The 16,377-nt window shown below is 33.5% G+C and overlaps 1 protein-coding gene across 4 annotated transcripts; it reads left to right on the top strand.

The window, feature by feature from the left end:
• Positions 1-2,726: 2,726 nt before the first annotated feature.
• Positions 2,727-9,592, top strand: LOC120085784 (uncharacterized). Of its 4 annotated transcripts, none has more exons than XR_016532391.1 (18): positions 2,727-2,973; positions 3,190-3,300; positions 3,382-3,645; positions 3,771-3,868; positions 4,233-4,395; positions 4,506-4,616; positions 4,952-5,917; positions 6,010-6,162; positions 6,260-6,359; positions 6,446-6,540; positions 6,854-7,045; positions 7,139-7,195; positions 7,321-7,392; positions 7,553-7,651; positions 7,959-8,090; positions 8,181-8,354; positions 8,550-8,913; positions 9,050-9,592. XR_016532391.1 is itself a non-coding variant. In XM_039041970.2 (17 exons), exons 2-17 carry the CDS (start codon positions 3,190-3,192, stop codon positions 8,718-8,720), a joined length of 2,958 nt encoding a protein of 985 aa, XP_038897898.1. In that variant the 5' UTR covers positions 2,727-2,973; the 3' UTR covers positions 8,721-9,592. The 4 variants fall into 4 exon arrangements, 2 of the variants coding, with proteins under 2 accessions (XP_038897898.1, XP_038897897.1); XR_005484031.2 differs by having other exon boundaries at positions 4,233-4,413; XM_039041970.2 differs by having other exon boundaries at positions 8,550-9,592.
• Positions 9,593-16,377: the final 6,785 nt, after the last annotated feature.

The raw sequence follows: 16,377 nt of genomic DNA, 5'->3' as shown, positions 1-16,377 counted from the left end.
AAAAGAAAAACTCCTGCTAACCGCAAAGGTAGGGCTAAAATTGCAGACAAGGAAAATGTTTCTACTGCAACGAAGACGGACACTAGAAAAGAAACTGCCCAAAGTACCTTGTAGAAAAGAAAGCCGAAAAAGCAAAACAAGGAAATTAATTTGTGAAGAATGCTTGCAAAAGGTGAGATAACTCTCAGGGTTGTGAACAGGAGAGGCTGTCTCAGCAAAAACAGTGGGAGTTTCTGAAGTTGTTATCCAGGGATAGATTCATTATATTAGATAATGTACTTCTTGTTTATGAAATGAAAATAAATCTTATATCTATCTCTTGTAAGAACAATTGTACAAAGTATCTTTTGACATAAGTGAAGTGCTCATTAGCAAAAGAATTATTTTTATTTGTTCTACTAAAAAACAACTTATATGTTAAAACCAACCAAAGCAAAGTCCATTTTGAAATATCGAGATATTTAAAATGACTGAAATAGAAAACAAAAGGCAAAAAAGGTTTCTTCAAGTAATATCTTTGGCACTTAAGTCTTGGTCACATTAATCTCCATAGGATTGAGAGACTAGTTAAAAGTGGCCATCTAAATCAGTTAGAAGACAACTCTTTCAAGTACCCACTTTCAATCATTGTTGTCGATTTCTATTAATTATTTAAAAATAATTATATATTAAAATTTCAAATTTATTTTTAAAAGTGATAAAAAGAGTAAAACTTAATTAATTATGATCATGGGTTGTTTACAAATATAGAAAAATGAACTAAAATATTTACAAATAAAGGAAAATTTTCACTATATATCTATGATAGACTGCGATAGATCGTGATAGATTACCATTTGTGTCTATCTGTGTCGTGATAGACACTAAGTCTATCGCGGTCTATCACCGTGATATTTTGTTACCATTTGTAAATATTTTCAGTAGTTTTGTCGTTTAAAATAATTTTTCTATAATTATTTTAATGATTTTTAATTTATTAACCTAAATTAACACAAAAGATGAAAAATGACTATTTAGTGAATGAGATTAAAAGTGAAAATCTTGAAATATATGGACCAAATCGAAGCAAAACTCAAATGTTAAGGGTAAAATTGTAACATTTTAAAACCTATGGACTAAATTGAAACCAAATTCAAAATTCAAAATTTACATGTGTAACATTTTAAAACGTAGAGTCCAAATAGAAATTAGGTCCAAAACTTGAGAGATCAAAAATGTATTTTTCTAAAAAAAAAAAATTATATAAAAAACCATCTTTAGGTTCTATATTTCAAAAACGTCTTAATATTATTTTTGGACAAATTTACTATTTTTATATTATTTTTATTCTCGATCTTTATATATATTTCTCTATTTTAAAAAATTTATTGATGATAGAGAGAGAAATTGTATTTATTATGGAGATAAGATTCATTTAATATGAGTTTTTTTTCATATTTTCAAATGGAGAGAGAAAATGCATTTATTCGTTGAGATTTTTTCCTTTATTTAATTTAATTAGAGAGAGAAAATATATTTAATGATTTTTTTTGCTATTTTCATTGGTTTCACGTTTTTTTTTATGGGGATTCATGATTATTTAAAATATACCTCATAACATTTTGTTAGAAATTTGAAAATATTATAACCAATATATGAAATATACCACAGTATATAAATTAAATGTTTGACATAAATCAACATATAATGCATTTATTATGAAGAGAGAAAATACATTTATTATGATTTTTTTCCCGTTTTTAATTGTAGAGATAAAATGCATTTGATATATTTTTTTCATTTTCATTTGGAGAGAAAATGACATTTAATATGATTTTATTTTCCATTTTATTTTTCATGTTGATTTTTGTTATTATGTGAGATATTCGATTGTTTATTCACTTGTACATGTAATATATTCCGTTATTTATTTGTACATATCATGTAAAATATTTGAAAATATTTTAATTAATATATGAAATATATTACAGTTTATAAATTAGAGATTGACTCAATACTTGAAATAAATCACAATATAAACCAATATATGAAATATAATAAATCTTCCTAAATTTCATTTACACCACAATATATATATATATATATATATATATCATAATACAATAAGTCTAAATAAAAAAAAACAGTCATTTATATCAAATAAAAGAATACATATACCATAGTATATATCAAATTTCTTATAAAAGCTAAAAAAAGTACATATATATATAAAAAAAATAGGAAAAAAAATAAAGTACATCTTCATATGGGGTTTATAATACATAACCTTCAATCTTCATCTCTTCTTTAACCATGGTCACCACGGATCTCTCTTTCAATTGTCATCGACCATATTTGCTCGTCCCGCCGTGCCATCGATTGAATTTGCTCAACCCATCACCGTTGATTTGCCCCACATCGTCGTCTACCCCCTTACAACTCACATTGCCGGAAGGAGAAAGAGAGGGAGAGGGAAGGAGAAAAGAGAGGGAAGAGGAAGAAATGAGTGTGAATTATGGGGAAGAGAACATATGCATGGAGAAAATTATAAATAGTCATTGATATTAGTAAAAGTAGGGAGAATTTTTTTTTATAAAAAAAATGAAATGTTCAAGACATTAACGTAATATCTATTTTTAACGTCTTTTAGGCATAAATCCAAAAAAAGAAAATTAGTATTATTGGCTGGAGTTCACTCGTTGGCCAAAAGACGATTAGGCTTGAAGGTTGGAGGCCCATAAACAGCCCAAACAATATCACGCGTCGATTTCCATTTTTCCACTCCGTGTAAGACCTCAATCAAAATTGTGTTCGGTGACGTTTGAAGAATGTTTGGAGCCAAAATTCACTCACACCACAGCAAGCTCCACTGAGTAGAACCTCCGTCGAGAGTGTGAACCAACAGTTTCAAGCAAGCATTCGAAAGAGAAGAAACAGATAACATATACCAGTTTCAACCGACACTTTATGGAGGTTGAACTCCCATGGAATTAGGTAAGCCCTAATTTTTGTGTGGATGTATTGAATTTTCTGCACAAAGCTTTTTCTACGTAGTGCTAGATGTTTTTCGAGAGAATTGTGGCAGTTATCTGTACTCATTTGGTAATCTTGTTGCACTTTGAGAGTGATATGATCGCTGGGGACCTGGGGTGTAGTTGGAAATCACTCTGATTTTCTGATTTTCTGATTTTGTAACTCGTGTTCTGACAGATGGAGCAAATGAAGAGTAAAAGTTTGATTGATAGCATTAGTGACATATTCACTAATGACATTCATTTTGCAGCGCCAATTTCCTCCTTGAGGACGAGTGAGCTTGATCTGGTGTGTTGGCTTATCGATTTTTGGAATCACACTAAATTTTTCAGGGGTTTTAGTTTAGCTATGAATTTTCTCTTTATGTAGGTACGCGGCGTATTGCAAATGTTGCAAGGATTTTCCGGTGCCCTTTTCAGCTGGGATTGTAGTGGGAAGAAATTTCATGCTAAAAGTGGGATATATGTTTCTCACCTCTCCCGATCTAGCCTCCTTGCCATTCTCAATCAATTTATGTATGCAGCGACATGTCTTCAGTTGACACAGCTCGTATTGCAAGAAGTTAATACAACCGCAAAGTCAGCTCCTCCTACTTTAAGGGCGTTTGTTACGTCTGTTTCTGCCTGGCTGAAGGTATGTGTACGGTGCTGTTAGTTTGCCATTGTTGTTGTTTCTTCCTCCCCCTGATCTAGAAGCCTTATTAAAATAAATTTTGGCGTAGTATAGATATGCCACTGAGAATAATTGTTTTTGGGCAGAGGCTGCGTGATGTAGCATTGAAGGAGGAGATTAAACTTAATGACGCTGACTCTGGAACCACTCCTACTTTAATGGGTTTAGCTGGCTCTTTATCGAGGTTTTATTTTGCTTTCTTTTCCTCTCAATAACAAAAAGTCTGGTCTTTATAATCAACGTGGTGAATTTCTCCAGGTTGAGAAATGCTGTTGCTGGACACCCATTTTCTTGCATTTAATATACGTCTCTTACATGCTTATTTTGCTAGATTATCAGTTAGAAAAAAATGATTTTATCATCATTTTTGCCCTAAACTAAACAACCCTAATAATTGCTTTGGAGATTGCTGCACATTTTACTTATGTTCCAAAAGCCAATCTTTATTGGATATACACTCTTTGACGATACTCTCGTCTATCCTACTTAAACCTATCTTTTCTTGCACCTGCATCAGCACTTCCTGACGGTGACTTATTTGATATCAGTCTTTGTTCAGGTGCTGAATATTTATTACAAATAGTCCACGTAGCCATTCCCAAAGTATTCTTTGAATCCAGTGCTGCAATTACCACTGCTGATTTGGCAGTTCATGTGCTTGACAACCTTTACAAGAAGCTTGACGAAGTGTGCTTGATACAAAATGGTCAGGTTGAGAGAACAATTGTTGTATGCATCACTTCGAGTTTTTATTTTTTATTCTTATTTTTTAACTTGTTCTTATTCATACAGTCTGGGTTAAGAATTTTTAATTCTTGCAGGAAGAAACTTACCAAATGCTGCTTCATATATTTGTTGGAAGTTTATTGCCTTATATTGAGGAGCTTGATTCCTGGGTTTTTGAAGGAATACTTGATGATCCTTTTGAGGAGGTGACTTTCTTGGGATTTATTGGAATTTGCCTTGTCAATTCATCTGCTTGGCAATATTGGATTTTTTAGTCAGTGTATGGTGTATATATTCTGTGTCTGTGTGCACGTGCATTTGGCCGACTTGTTAATATTTGGTAGCCACCTGATTTTTAGTTTATTCTAGTAGCTTGATTTCTTTCTTAATTCTGTTGTGGATTTTTTTTCCTGTAGTGATAGACTTGTGGATTTTGTGTACCTTTTCACCCTCTTGTATGTAATTGTCTAAGTTTTGTTTTTGGATTTTTGTTTTTGTTTTCTTTTGTTTTTGGTTTTATTATTATTATTTTTTTTTGCAGTTGTTCTTTTATGCAAACGAAGCAGTCTCGGTTGGTGAACATGATTTTTGGGAAAAGAGTTATTCTTTAAGATCACTGAGGCTGGATGGCGAGCTTTATTTATCAATTAAAAAGGAAACAATTGAAAGAGAATCCATTTCTTCATCTCATTTGCTGAAGGGAAAAGACCAGTACGCTGGAGGCTCTATAGCATGCCCCCTGTTTATTAAGGGCATAGCTAAGTCGATTGTTGCTGCTGGAAAGTCTTTGCAGCTCATTCGTCATGTTTGTGAAACATTGACTCCTGCATCAGAAAAACATAATGGTGAAGAGTTTAACAGTAGTGCTGATTTTGGAGGAAGTTTGGCAAGGCTATCTTTGTCAGAGCTTTTTTGTGTGTCATTGGCAGCTCTAATTGGTGATGGTGATCACATATCTAGGTACTTCTGGAAACATGACCAATATAAACTTGAGACTGATTCCTCATTCAAGTCCCGCGTAAATGGTTTTGAAGTAGAAAATGGCATTGATGAGTCAACATGTAGAAGGAAACATTGGTATAGTTTATTGGCAGATGCATTGGCGCTGAAAGGAAGTGTCAGTTTGAAGTCTGGACACAAGGATGTGAACAATCTCGTTGGTGAAGGAGCAAAGAATATGTCATTTGATAAGAAAAATTGTTTATGCTCCTTGGAATCATTCTACCCTGAAAATCCAGTTATGACAGTGTGTACTACAATTCTGAAAGATAACATAAATGTCTGGAAAAGATTAAACCTGTCTAGATGTTACAATTTGCCCCCGTTAAATGATGAGGGTTTATTGAAGGCAATATTTGGTGATGAAGATGCACCCATTTCTGAAGCAAAAGGGACAGATTTTACTCTTGGTTTCCAGTTTGATAAATACGAATATGTTCATTCACAAAATGAAGCAAAGCTGATTGAGACATTGTTTCCTTTTCCCACACTTCTCCCTGCATTTCAGGTATTTATCCTTTTGTAATTTAATGATGCTCTGGAGCTTGTAGCTGTTTTCAGCTTGGGTTTCTTTCAATATTAATTTCATTATTGGCACAGGATGATCTCCATGTTTCAGATCTCTTACCCTTCCAGAAGAATAGCACTCTTCCATCAAGGGTTCTAAGCTGGATGCAAAATGTCGTGCCAAGGACAATGCCACTTACGACGGTCATTATGGAAGAATGCCTTGTTATATATCTAAGGCAGCAGGTAGATCTTTGAATCTCTTATACTGAGCTTAAGATTTATATTGTGTGTGGTTGATACTTGATATTTAGATATTATCAATTAAACATAAGTACCGTAGGTGGATTACATTGGCAACCGTGTTTTATCAAAGTTGATGAATGAATGGAGATTGATGGATGAGCTAGCAGTTTTACGTGCTATTTATTTGTTAGGATCAGGTATTTGTTAAGCATTCTACTATATGATCATGATTTATTGTTATCAGTTTGTTTGCGTACTGTTTCTAATAACTTCATTTTTTCAGGTGATCTGCTGCAGCATTTTTTGACTGTAATTTTCAATAAACTGGACAAGGGAGAGACGTGGGATGATGATTTTGAGTTGAATACTATATTACAGGTGTAGTCTTGTCTTTATTTTTCCAGATATCATTATTTATACTTTAAAAAACTGTCACCCTCCAGTTGTGGGCCATCTTTTACATGATCTAAATCTATTTAACAGCGTTCTCACGGTTATGATAAGTGATAAGTGATAGTAAAAATGCAACCTACCTAACATTTCTGAGGTATGGACTAGAACATCAAAGCCTTTTCTTAACGTTGTTGAGTCTAAATTCCCAATTTTAGTGGTTCTTTTCTTTTAGGTGTGATGTCTACCATACATGCCAGTGGGTTGTACAAGTTGAAGATAAGTCTGTATGTGGTTGCAGGAATCTATAAGAAACTCTGCGGATGGTATGCTATTAAGTGCTCCAGATTCTCTGGTGGTATCAATTGTCAAAACTAATTCTTTGGATGGCGATGAGCAATCTAATTTAGCGAAACTACCCTTGACCCCACATAAAAGCTCTGCACTTGGCTTTGGAATAGATGGACTTGATTCCCTTAAATTTGCATACAAGGTTTTCCCATGAAGTAATTTCAAATTATTTGTGTTCATTGTCTTTTACTCATGAATTGCATCTAATGTGTTTAAATTGAATTTGGCCGTTCAGGTATCTTGGCCACTTGAACTTATTGCCAACACTGAGGCAATTAAAAAGTATAACCAGGTTATTCTTCTTACCTTTTGTTCCTATAAAAAAAAAACAATTCTTCTTACCTTTTTTAATCCTTGTGTAAATTTGTTTTTGTTCAGGTTTTTTATTTTGTCAATTGTGTGTTTTATTTTATATAGGTGACAGGGTTTTTGTTAAAGGTTAAGCGTGCCAAGTTTGTGCTTGACAAAACTAGGCGTTGGATGTGGAAGGTTCTGTTCTATATTTCTACCTTATGTTCGATACACATTATTTTCTTTCGTGGAGTGTTCTCTTGCTCACAGTGCAAATAAATCAATCGTGATTTGTATGATCAAATCATGAGGAGTACATTTCTAACATGTCTAGTTTTGATGGCTATTGTCTCTTCAGGGTAAAGGAACTCCTAAAAACAATAGTAAGCGCCACTGGCTGGTGGAGCAGAAACTTCTCCATTTTGTGGATGCCTTTCACCAATATGTCATGGACAGAGTATGGATTTCACCTTGATTGAAAGCACTTACACCTACACGGCACTCTTTCTAATCCTTGGAATCTTTAGGGCATTTGCTGCAGCACGTTGCACTATGATGCAATCTGTGACGTCAAACTAAAATTTGTCCATTGAACCATAGTTCTTCACTTCGATTGATTATTTTTATAATTATATTTCAATTTATTCTTCTCTCTTTCTTTTTTCAATTTGAAGCTGAATAACTAAAAAATCTGTGCTTAATATTCTTATCAAATCATCAAACAATACCACGTCCTGAATTTTTAACCAGGGTTCTTTATGCAGGTCTATCATAGTGCATGGCGTGAGCTCTGTGAAGGTATGGCAGCTGCACAATCTTTGGATGGAGTTATAGAGGTGCATGAAGCATACTTGCTGACGATTCATAGACAGTGCTTTGTGGTTCCAGATAAGCTGGTCACTACTTTACTTTACATTTCCTTATGTACTGTGCTGCCTCTTCATAACAAATTGTTGAAATGATTTTAATTATGTCATTTGAATCAGTGGGCTCTTATTGCTAGCCGAATCAATGTCATCCTAGGGTTGGCCCTAGATTTTTACTCTGTGCAGCAGACGTTGAGTAGTGGTGGAGCAGTTTCTGCAATTAAGCTACGGTGTGAAATGGAGGTCGACCGTATTGAGAAACAATTTGATGATTGCATTGCTTTTCTTCTCAGAGTGAGTTTTATGCCTCTATTTTCTCCCATCGCAATTGAAATGTTAAAAAATTTCATCAAAGCCAGAAAGCATGGTATCTTTATGTAAAAGCTCATTATTTGACAAGCCAAATTTTAAATCAATGAATTATGAATACATATTACACAAAAATTTGTAGGTGGCCATATTTAATATGCAAGCGTTATGAACATGCAGGTCCTGTCATTCAAGCTAAATGTGGGGCACTTCCCTCACTTGGCAGATTTGGTTACAAGAATAAATTATAGCTACTTTTACATGTCTGATAGCGGGAACTTGAGAACTGCCCCAAGCGCTGAAACCGTTTCTTCCAGACTTGGAAAAGGATTTATGGGGAGAACAGATTAATTTTTATACATCTTTGTTGGTATTTCCTCCCAAGGGTAGTCAATCCAGGTGCTTTGAGTTCATGTTGGAATTAATTTCAGGGATGTTCCTAGTGCAGCAACAGAACCTTCAGTTTTCTGATGAGACCGTGTCAAGAATTTCTGTGTAGATTATTTGTCAACACGTGGGCGCCCTTACTGCAAATTGCTATATGGTACAGCTCTTCAATATGGCGAGTTTCTTTGAAGTCCCCACGTTGTGCTGAGTTTTCTTTTTTTAAGCAAAGGCCGACTCTTTTGGCACCGCAATGGGCAGATCACTTTTCATTGTGCCGATTTTTCTTTTTTCAGCATAGGCCGGCTCTTTAGGCACCGCCACATGGGCAGATCACATTTCCATGAAGGCTGGCGATGGCGTTATGTACAAAATTTAACTCAGCTAGGTGTTCCAGTCTCAATGTCTTGGCAATGGAATGGAGTAAAGATTCCTCTTCCATGATCCAACAAAAGTAAGTCGCAGTAAATCTCATCTTCAAGGTCTATTAGAATTTAGAACTGTGCCTGAAATCTAAAATGGGCTGTATGTATCTTCCTTTAAAGTACAAAATTTTCATGGCAAATCCTGAATTGTTCGATCATTGTAGTGGGCGAATGAACCATTGGGATGAAAGCCTGGGAACATGCTTCCTTGACCTTTAACCTTTTGCTTCCTCCTGTAGTTTTTTCTTGTTAAATATGTGTTCTCTAGAGTGTGTCCCTTTGTTAATCCAAGTAGTTTTGGGATTTGATTTTTTTTTTTTTTTGGCTTTTGGCTTTTGGGCTTTTGGCCCACTCTTGTAATTTTGTAAAGCAAACGAGTGTGGGAAATTTTCAGGGCATCTGGTCATTTCGGAAGTTTGTGGAGTATGGAAATTTGAACCTTCAAATGGATTGGTTTTTTTTTTTTTTTTTTTTGCCTTTTATCTTAAACTAATAAAATGTCTTCATGATAACAAATTTGATTTTGTTTACTAACAATATCATTATTTTAAATAGTGCATAGCATAGAGTTCAGATCAATGATTTTGATACATCTTGAATTACCTAAATTGAAGTTTGTATAAAAAAGATATAGCTGAAACAAATTTAAAATAAAAATATTTGTGATGATGACATGGTGAGTTAATCACCAAATTGGATCCACTAAGAGTGCCACTTAGAGCTATGAGTGAGTGACATGTGGGACTTAAAATTGTAATTGGTGGATTTTAATTTTCTTAATAAACAAAAAATTAAATTAATTTAAAAAATGAACAAAGTTTGGGAATTAGTCATCAGGCTTTTTAGTGCATCTATAATTGGGACTTATTTTGAAATAAGATAGATGAGAATGGAAATATCATTAGAAATGAAGCTAGACTTGTGGCACAAGGTTATTGTCAAGAAGAAGGTATAGATTATGAAAAAACTTTTGCACCAATTGTTAGCTTAAAAACTATTAGAATTTGTTTGCTTTTGTCTCTTATAAGATTTGAAAATTGCTCTTTATGGCTTAAAACAAGCTCCAAGAGCGCGGTATGATAGATTTAGTAACTTTTTACTTGATAATGACTTTAAAATGAGAAAAAATTATATAACTTTCTTTATCAAAGACAAATAAATTGTCTAAAATATGCAAGAAGTGAGTATTAATAAAAAGAATGAATATACTTTTTCATCCATGCTTAAAAAGTGGAGATATGCTCTATCTCATCCTAAAGATTTGATTCTTAGTGATCTTGAACAAGGTGTGAAAACTCGTTCTTCTCTTAATTTATTTAGTAATTTTGCTTTTGTTTCTCAAATTGAATCTAAAAGTTTTAAAGATACCGAATGCGATGAGTTTTGGATTTTAACTATGCAAGAACAATTTTCATAATTTTCAGTCCTCTAAAAAACTGCAAAGTTTTCATCGTTGCTCTCTTCAAACTTCAATTTTCTTTCTTCCTTAAGAGAGATATTTTATATTGTGGGGTTGATTCATTTGGGGCTTTAATTTGTAAAACCACTCTCTTTGATAGTTTCCTAAGTGTGTTCTTCAATTTCTCAAATATTTTGTAAGTGTTGCTCTTGATCCGGTTTGATCCTAATCCATGGAAATGATTGGGTTTAATCTTGAAGTTGCAAAAAGAGCAGTGTAGTGGTTGGACTCTAATACGTGGAAAAAGTCGGTGAGATCCTTATTTAAAATCCTAAAAATTTTTAGTGTTAATTTCTCTATCCCTATATTACTTTAATTTTGTAATTAATGTGTTATTATAGTTTATTACATGAAATTAATTGCAATATTTATTCTTGTTAATTACTTATATTTGTATATTTTGATTGGTAGTTCTTAAATTTCTATATTCATTTTTAAAGTAGTATTATTAGCTTATTGATTATTTTGGGTTTAATTTATTTGCATGAATTTTATTGTTTAAGTTACTTGTTAGCAAAAAGTTTATTAATTTGTATAATTGGACCCACATTAATAAAAAGTTTTCATTAGTTGAAATTAACCCAATTCACTTTCTCTAAGATTTGCCATACCGATCTTATAAGAAGAAGAAAGGTAGTACTACTATTGAGTTTTGTCCATGTTGATTGGTTTGTTTTTTAGAGGCATGTGAGAGAAATGAGCATAAATGAGAGAATTTGTTCTTCTAGTTTTAAACAAGTCATTTCTTCTGTCGTTGGAGAACGTAAATTTAAAATGTTTTGAGAAAAATGTCACAACCTTTCACATCTAAATACTGCAGGGCTGCATCAGTGTGTTTAGATTATACTGTTTTCGTAAAATAGTCTTTTAGATATTTACTTGAGTGCATCAAATTAAAAAAGGTATGCTATTTTTTAATTAAAAAAAGTCAACAAGTACAATGGAATTTGGGGGTTGACAAAGTTATTTGTATTTATTATTAATTTGTTGGGCTTTATAGAAAAGACCTTAAAAATAGGTCTATAATACCTAAATAACTTGGAACAATTTTTTTTATATAAAAAAAAAGTATATTGATTTTGATATTTTCAATAATGTCAGTGATTATTTACATTTTAGACCTCTCATGTGTATATATATAAGATTTTCTTTCTTCCCAATAATTTTTGTCCTCTTCTCAAATATTATCTCTCCCCAAAAAGATTTTCCTTCCCATGTCCCATTCTTTCTTCCTCATTCACTCTTTTTCTCTCTAAATTATCTCATTCTCTCACAACTTTTCTCAACCTCATGGAGTTCCACAACCACTAACCATCTTCATCGCAAGAGTCTACTTCTTGCTCATCAACATTCGTTCGTCGCCCTCTCTCACTAAACTGTCGGTCATCAATGAGTTTTTGTCTCTCTCTCCTCTCTACTAGTTTCTCTCTTTCTCTCTCCAATCACGTCGACGAAACAAGCTGGTGCAAGTGAACGATGAATGATGGATTTATGATGAATGACAGCTTCTCAGACGACAAGCGAACAATGGCACCTTCTTGGATGACGAACGAACAATGGCACCTTCTCAGATCCTCACTAGCGACTCGGACAATAAACGATGGCATGCAAAGAATGATTGAACGACGGGCGATAAGCAAATTTGTTGGACGCATAGCAAACTCAGCTGGATAACAGATATCGAGCAGATATGGAGGATAAACAATGGACTTGGCGAGCAGATTTGGAATTGGCAGAGTTTGTTTTTTTAACCCTATGTATGATATATACTATCATATATGATGGAATGAACACATGTGCAGCGAAAGAAAAACATATCTAAAGTACTCTAATTAGGTTAATTACAAATATAAGCATGTAATTGATACAAATAAAAGGGGAAAAAGAATACAACCTTTGTAGACTTTGAATCTTCTCCAAATTAGCTCCAATCACCTTACAAACGGTTTGTAGACCACCACGCCGACTATTCTCCGGCCTTAGAATGGGATGATGGAATCTGATGAATGACTAATTTGGAGAGGAAAAAGGTTAAGTCTTAGAGAGGAAATTGTTAAGAGATTATCACATAATCTCGTCAATTTCCACTATGGCCAAGAGTTTTAAAATTCATTAAACACTCCCTTTTAAAGACCATTACATGCAAACACATGCAACTTTGAGTTTATAAGAATTTGACACCAATATCAATGAACTCAAAATGGGATTTAGTGGGACAAGTGTCTTCAAATGAAACAACACTTAGCCATGCAAAAGTTGGCATTTCCTACTCACAAATGTTAGATCTTTCGACTAGCTTGGTCAAAGTTTGACTCTCAAAGTCCAAAGTCAACAATTTTGACTTTTTAACTTTCAAAAGTCAAAAGTCAACAATTTGACTTCCATTGCATTTTTTACCTGGCCAACAATTCATATTCCCAATGAATATGAATCTCTATTCATAATCTTGATATTTAAATCTTATTTAAATATCTCATATTTTCTCTCTCTTTATGTTTAATTCACAATTAAACATTAGGTTAAATATATCGTATATATTTAACGCTTTGCTCTAAAAACCGAATTTGAACACTTCAAATTTGTTCATCCACTATTCTAAGGTTTAGTCCAATATGAGTTAGTAGGGGGACCTCATGGACCTACACATCATGGACTCCAACGATCCGCGATTAACTGACTAAACTCTTTAACCTAATTAACCACTATTCATTAATTACCGGGTCATTCCACTAAAGCCCAGTAGTTGCACTCCTCTCACTGTAGATATATTATATCAATTTGATATAACCATGATTAGTAAGTTAACCCTTCACAGGTTGTTCGTAATAATGGTTGGGTCAAAAATTGTTTTTATCCCCGATATTACATATTGCTCCTTAAGTCCAACCGATCCTCTAATGAACAATTGGTATGTGATCCAATCACTAAACCAAGTCTCTCTCGAGCCAATGAGAGGGTGGGGCCCCCTGTTCAAGACCCGAAGTTAACACTTAAGGGAACAACCTCTCTACTATCTCTAAAAGCAGGTAGATGTGAATTCCGTCTTACATCCTATGTCCCCAGCTATCTACACATTCTTATCCCTGAAATGGGAGACTTATTGAGTCAACCATCACCCATACAAATCTAAGGATAATCCCGAATAAATAGGAGTTCATAAGCTCAAAATTAAGGTCAAGTTACCCAGGTCATCGCTTTGACATAGTCAGTCTTAAATAGTAAACAACGTTATAAAGTGAGAGTGACTTAATTCTTGGTTCAATCTTATGTCAATACATGAACGAATCAGGACCACTTCGTTTGTAGCACTTTACAACAAATTGTAACAACTACAGAGTGAGCCACATCCGATAGCGTATCCAGAATAAGGTACTCAGCCTTATTCATATACTATAGACCGTTTTGGTTATCTACTGAATTTGATCCACTTTTATGTCTCCATATAAAGTTCACGTATTCAAATAATAGTCATGGATCTTTAGTTTATTGGATTTTGTCTTTACAAGTGCAATTCACATATTCAACGATAATTTTATTGAATATACGTCAATAACATCTTTATTGATAATAGAATATGTTTGACAAACTGCGAGTTTTAGGACATACAACCCAACAATATATGATATATACAATGATTTATGTTAAAAAAAACATATACCATGATTTATGTTGAAAATTGAGTCAATTTATGGTTTATATACTGTGCAATATATTTTTGTTTATATTCAACTACTTTGAATTTATGATATATATATCGTGGTATATGAAGGAATCTTGACATAAGGAGATCCTTGAGTGGAAGTAGATCGTCGAAATTTCATTAATTATTGAATATAAAATTTACAATAAACATACAAATAGATATGTGTTCAAGGTTAAATTACAACATGCTTTTACAAAGAAAATAGGTTTCAAGAAACCTCACCTTTGAAGAACCTTTCTTCAAGTAATCCCTTGTATGAGCCACGAACAGAACTCCTTCCTCGCGGATCTCTTTCTTCACGCACGAACACTACCAGTCTGTATTCACTTTTGGGATTTAAAAACTCAAGCAGGAGTTGTGGGCTTTGCTTGAGTCATGGGAAGAGGGAATGAGGTGGAGAGGATGAGATGGGAGTTGTCTTCAGAGAACCTTTCTCTTCCAGATTGTGAATTCTTTGTCTGTTAATTCTTGAAAGAAGATGATTTCTCAACTTCTTTTATCACAAATTAGTTATTGAGAGAATAATGGGAGAGAGTTATAACTTCTTCCCTTTTATTAATTTCAAATAAATTAATAAAATAGAATATATAATAACTACTTTATTATATATACACTATATGTTATATCAAATATAACATATAACCTATAATTTTATATTGTATCAAATATAACATAAACTATAGATTTTATTCTCTTTCAATTATACATGACATTTAATATAAATCACATTTATATTAAATCCACTTATATGAATCTCATTCATATAAATGATATTTGGATCATATCCAAATATCTTATTCCTCTCAATATAAATCATATTTATATTTAATTACATGAATATTATTGTAACAACCCTAATTTCTAATATATTTTCAGGACGCTGCTCTATACATGCATATGCTTGACAATACATTTCTCGAACGAAATTTAGGTAAAAGAGATAAAGGAAAAATAAATAAATAAATAAGGTTATTATGTTAAATAAAACTCACGAAATATGGAAGAGAACTTCAAAAAAATTTTTAAAAAAAAAAAATTACAAAAAAAAACGATTCATTGTTCGGGTACCCCTAACCTAACTTAAAAATAAATAGCATTTGAATAAATCAACAAATGAATTTATGGAGAAAGCATAGGTTTTTAAAACGTCTATCTTCTATACCAGACTCTAGCAAAATGAAACCTAAGCGCGGAAACAAGGAATCGTTCAAATGGCCAGGTTACGGATCTCTCTTGTCATGCGTCGGACTATATCTACCTTTACTTGAAAAATATGGGAGAAAAAAAAAGAGGTGAGTATATATGTATACTCGGTAAGCAACCCACTACTGGGCCCACTCAGTGATCTGTTAGCCTTTCCATCGAGACACAAGTGCACAATGGCATCATAGGCATAGGCATAAGCATAAAGAGTGAACCCGAAGACACGCTTTCATAAGGTGTGACCCCGAAGGATCCAATCATAAACATAAGTGGTGGTCCCAAGGGGACACCATACATAAGCATAAGGTGTGGGCCCGAGGGCCCACAATATGCGATATGCGTAACCCAATGGAAGTGCTAACAGTCATTGCAATCTCATACAAATATAAGCATACCAACAAGGTCACAAATCATGCTAAGATCACATAACATAAGCGTAAGCTTCCAACCTTTTCACTTAACCAATAGGCATATTAAGATATCTCATAAAACATAGGAGCCAGTAGTAACACATGCTTGGGTGCGAGGGCAAACCGGTAGGGAATCACTTACCTCAGCGTAAGCAGTTTAATTTCTCTTTTTTAGTTTTTGAGAGACCTTAAATCAACCACTACCACATGAACCAAAAACATCAATTGAACCCATTAGGCTTAAATCCATACTTAAAATTATCTTAAATTTTCCTCAAGTCACCTACCCCAAAACGTAATTTGACCCCCCAAAAACCACCAAATGCCAAAATAGACCTATCCTTAAGTGATATTAAATTCCAGGAATTAAATACCCCAATTCCAACAACCAACACTGTTACCAAGGGGCTTCCAAGGATTACTA

This window comes from Benincasa hispida, chromosome 9, assembly GCF_027475165.1.
Source record: "Benincasa hispida cultivar pf3 chromosome 9, pf3_genome.v1.1, whole genome shotgun sequence".
Taxonomy (NCBI): Eukaryota; Viridiplantae; Streptophyta; class Magnoliopsida; order Cucurbitales; family Cucurbitaceae; genus Benincasa; species Benincasa hispida.
The sequence above is the reverse complement of the archived record's forward strand: the minus strand, read 5'-3'. Positions and strand labels throughout refer to the sequence as shown.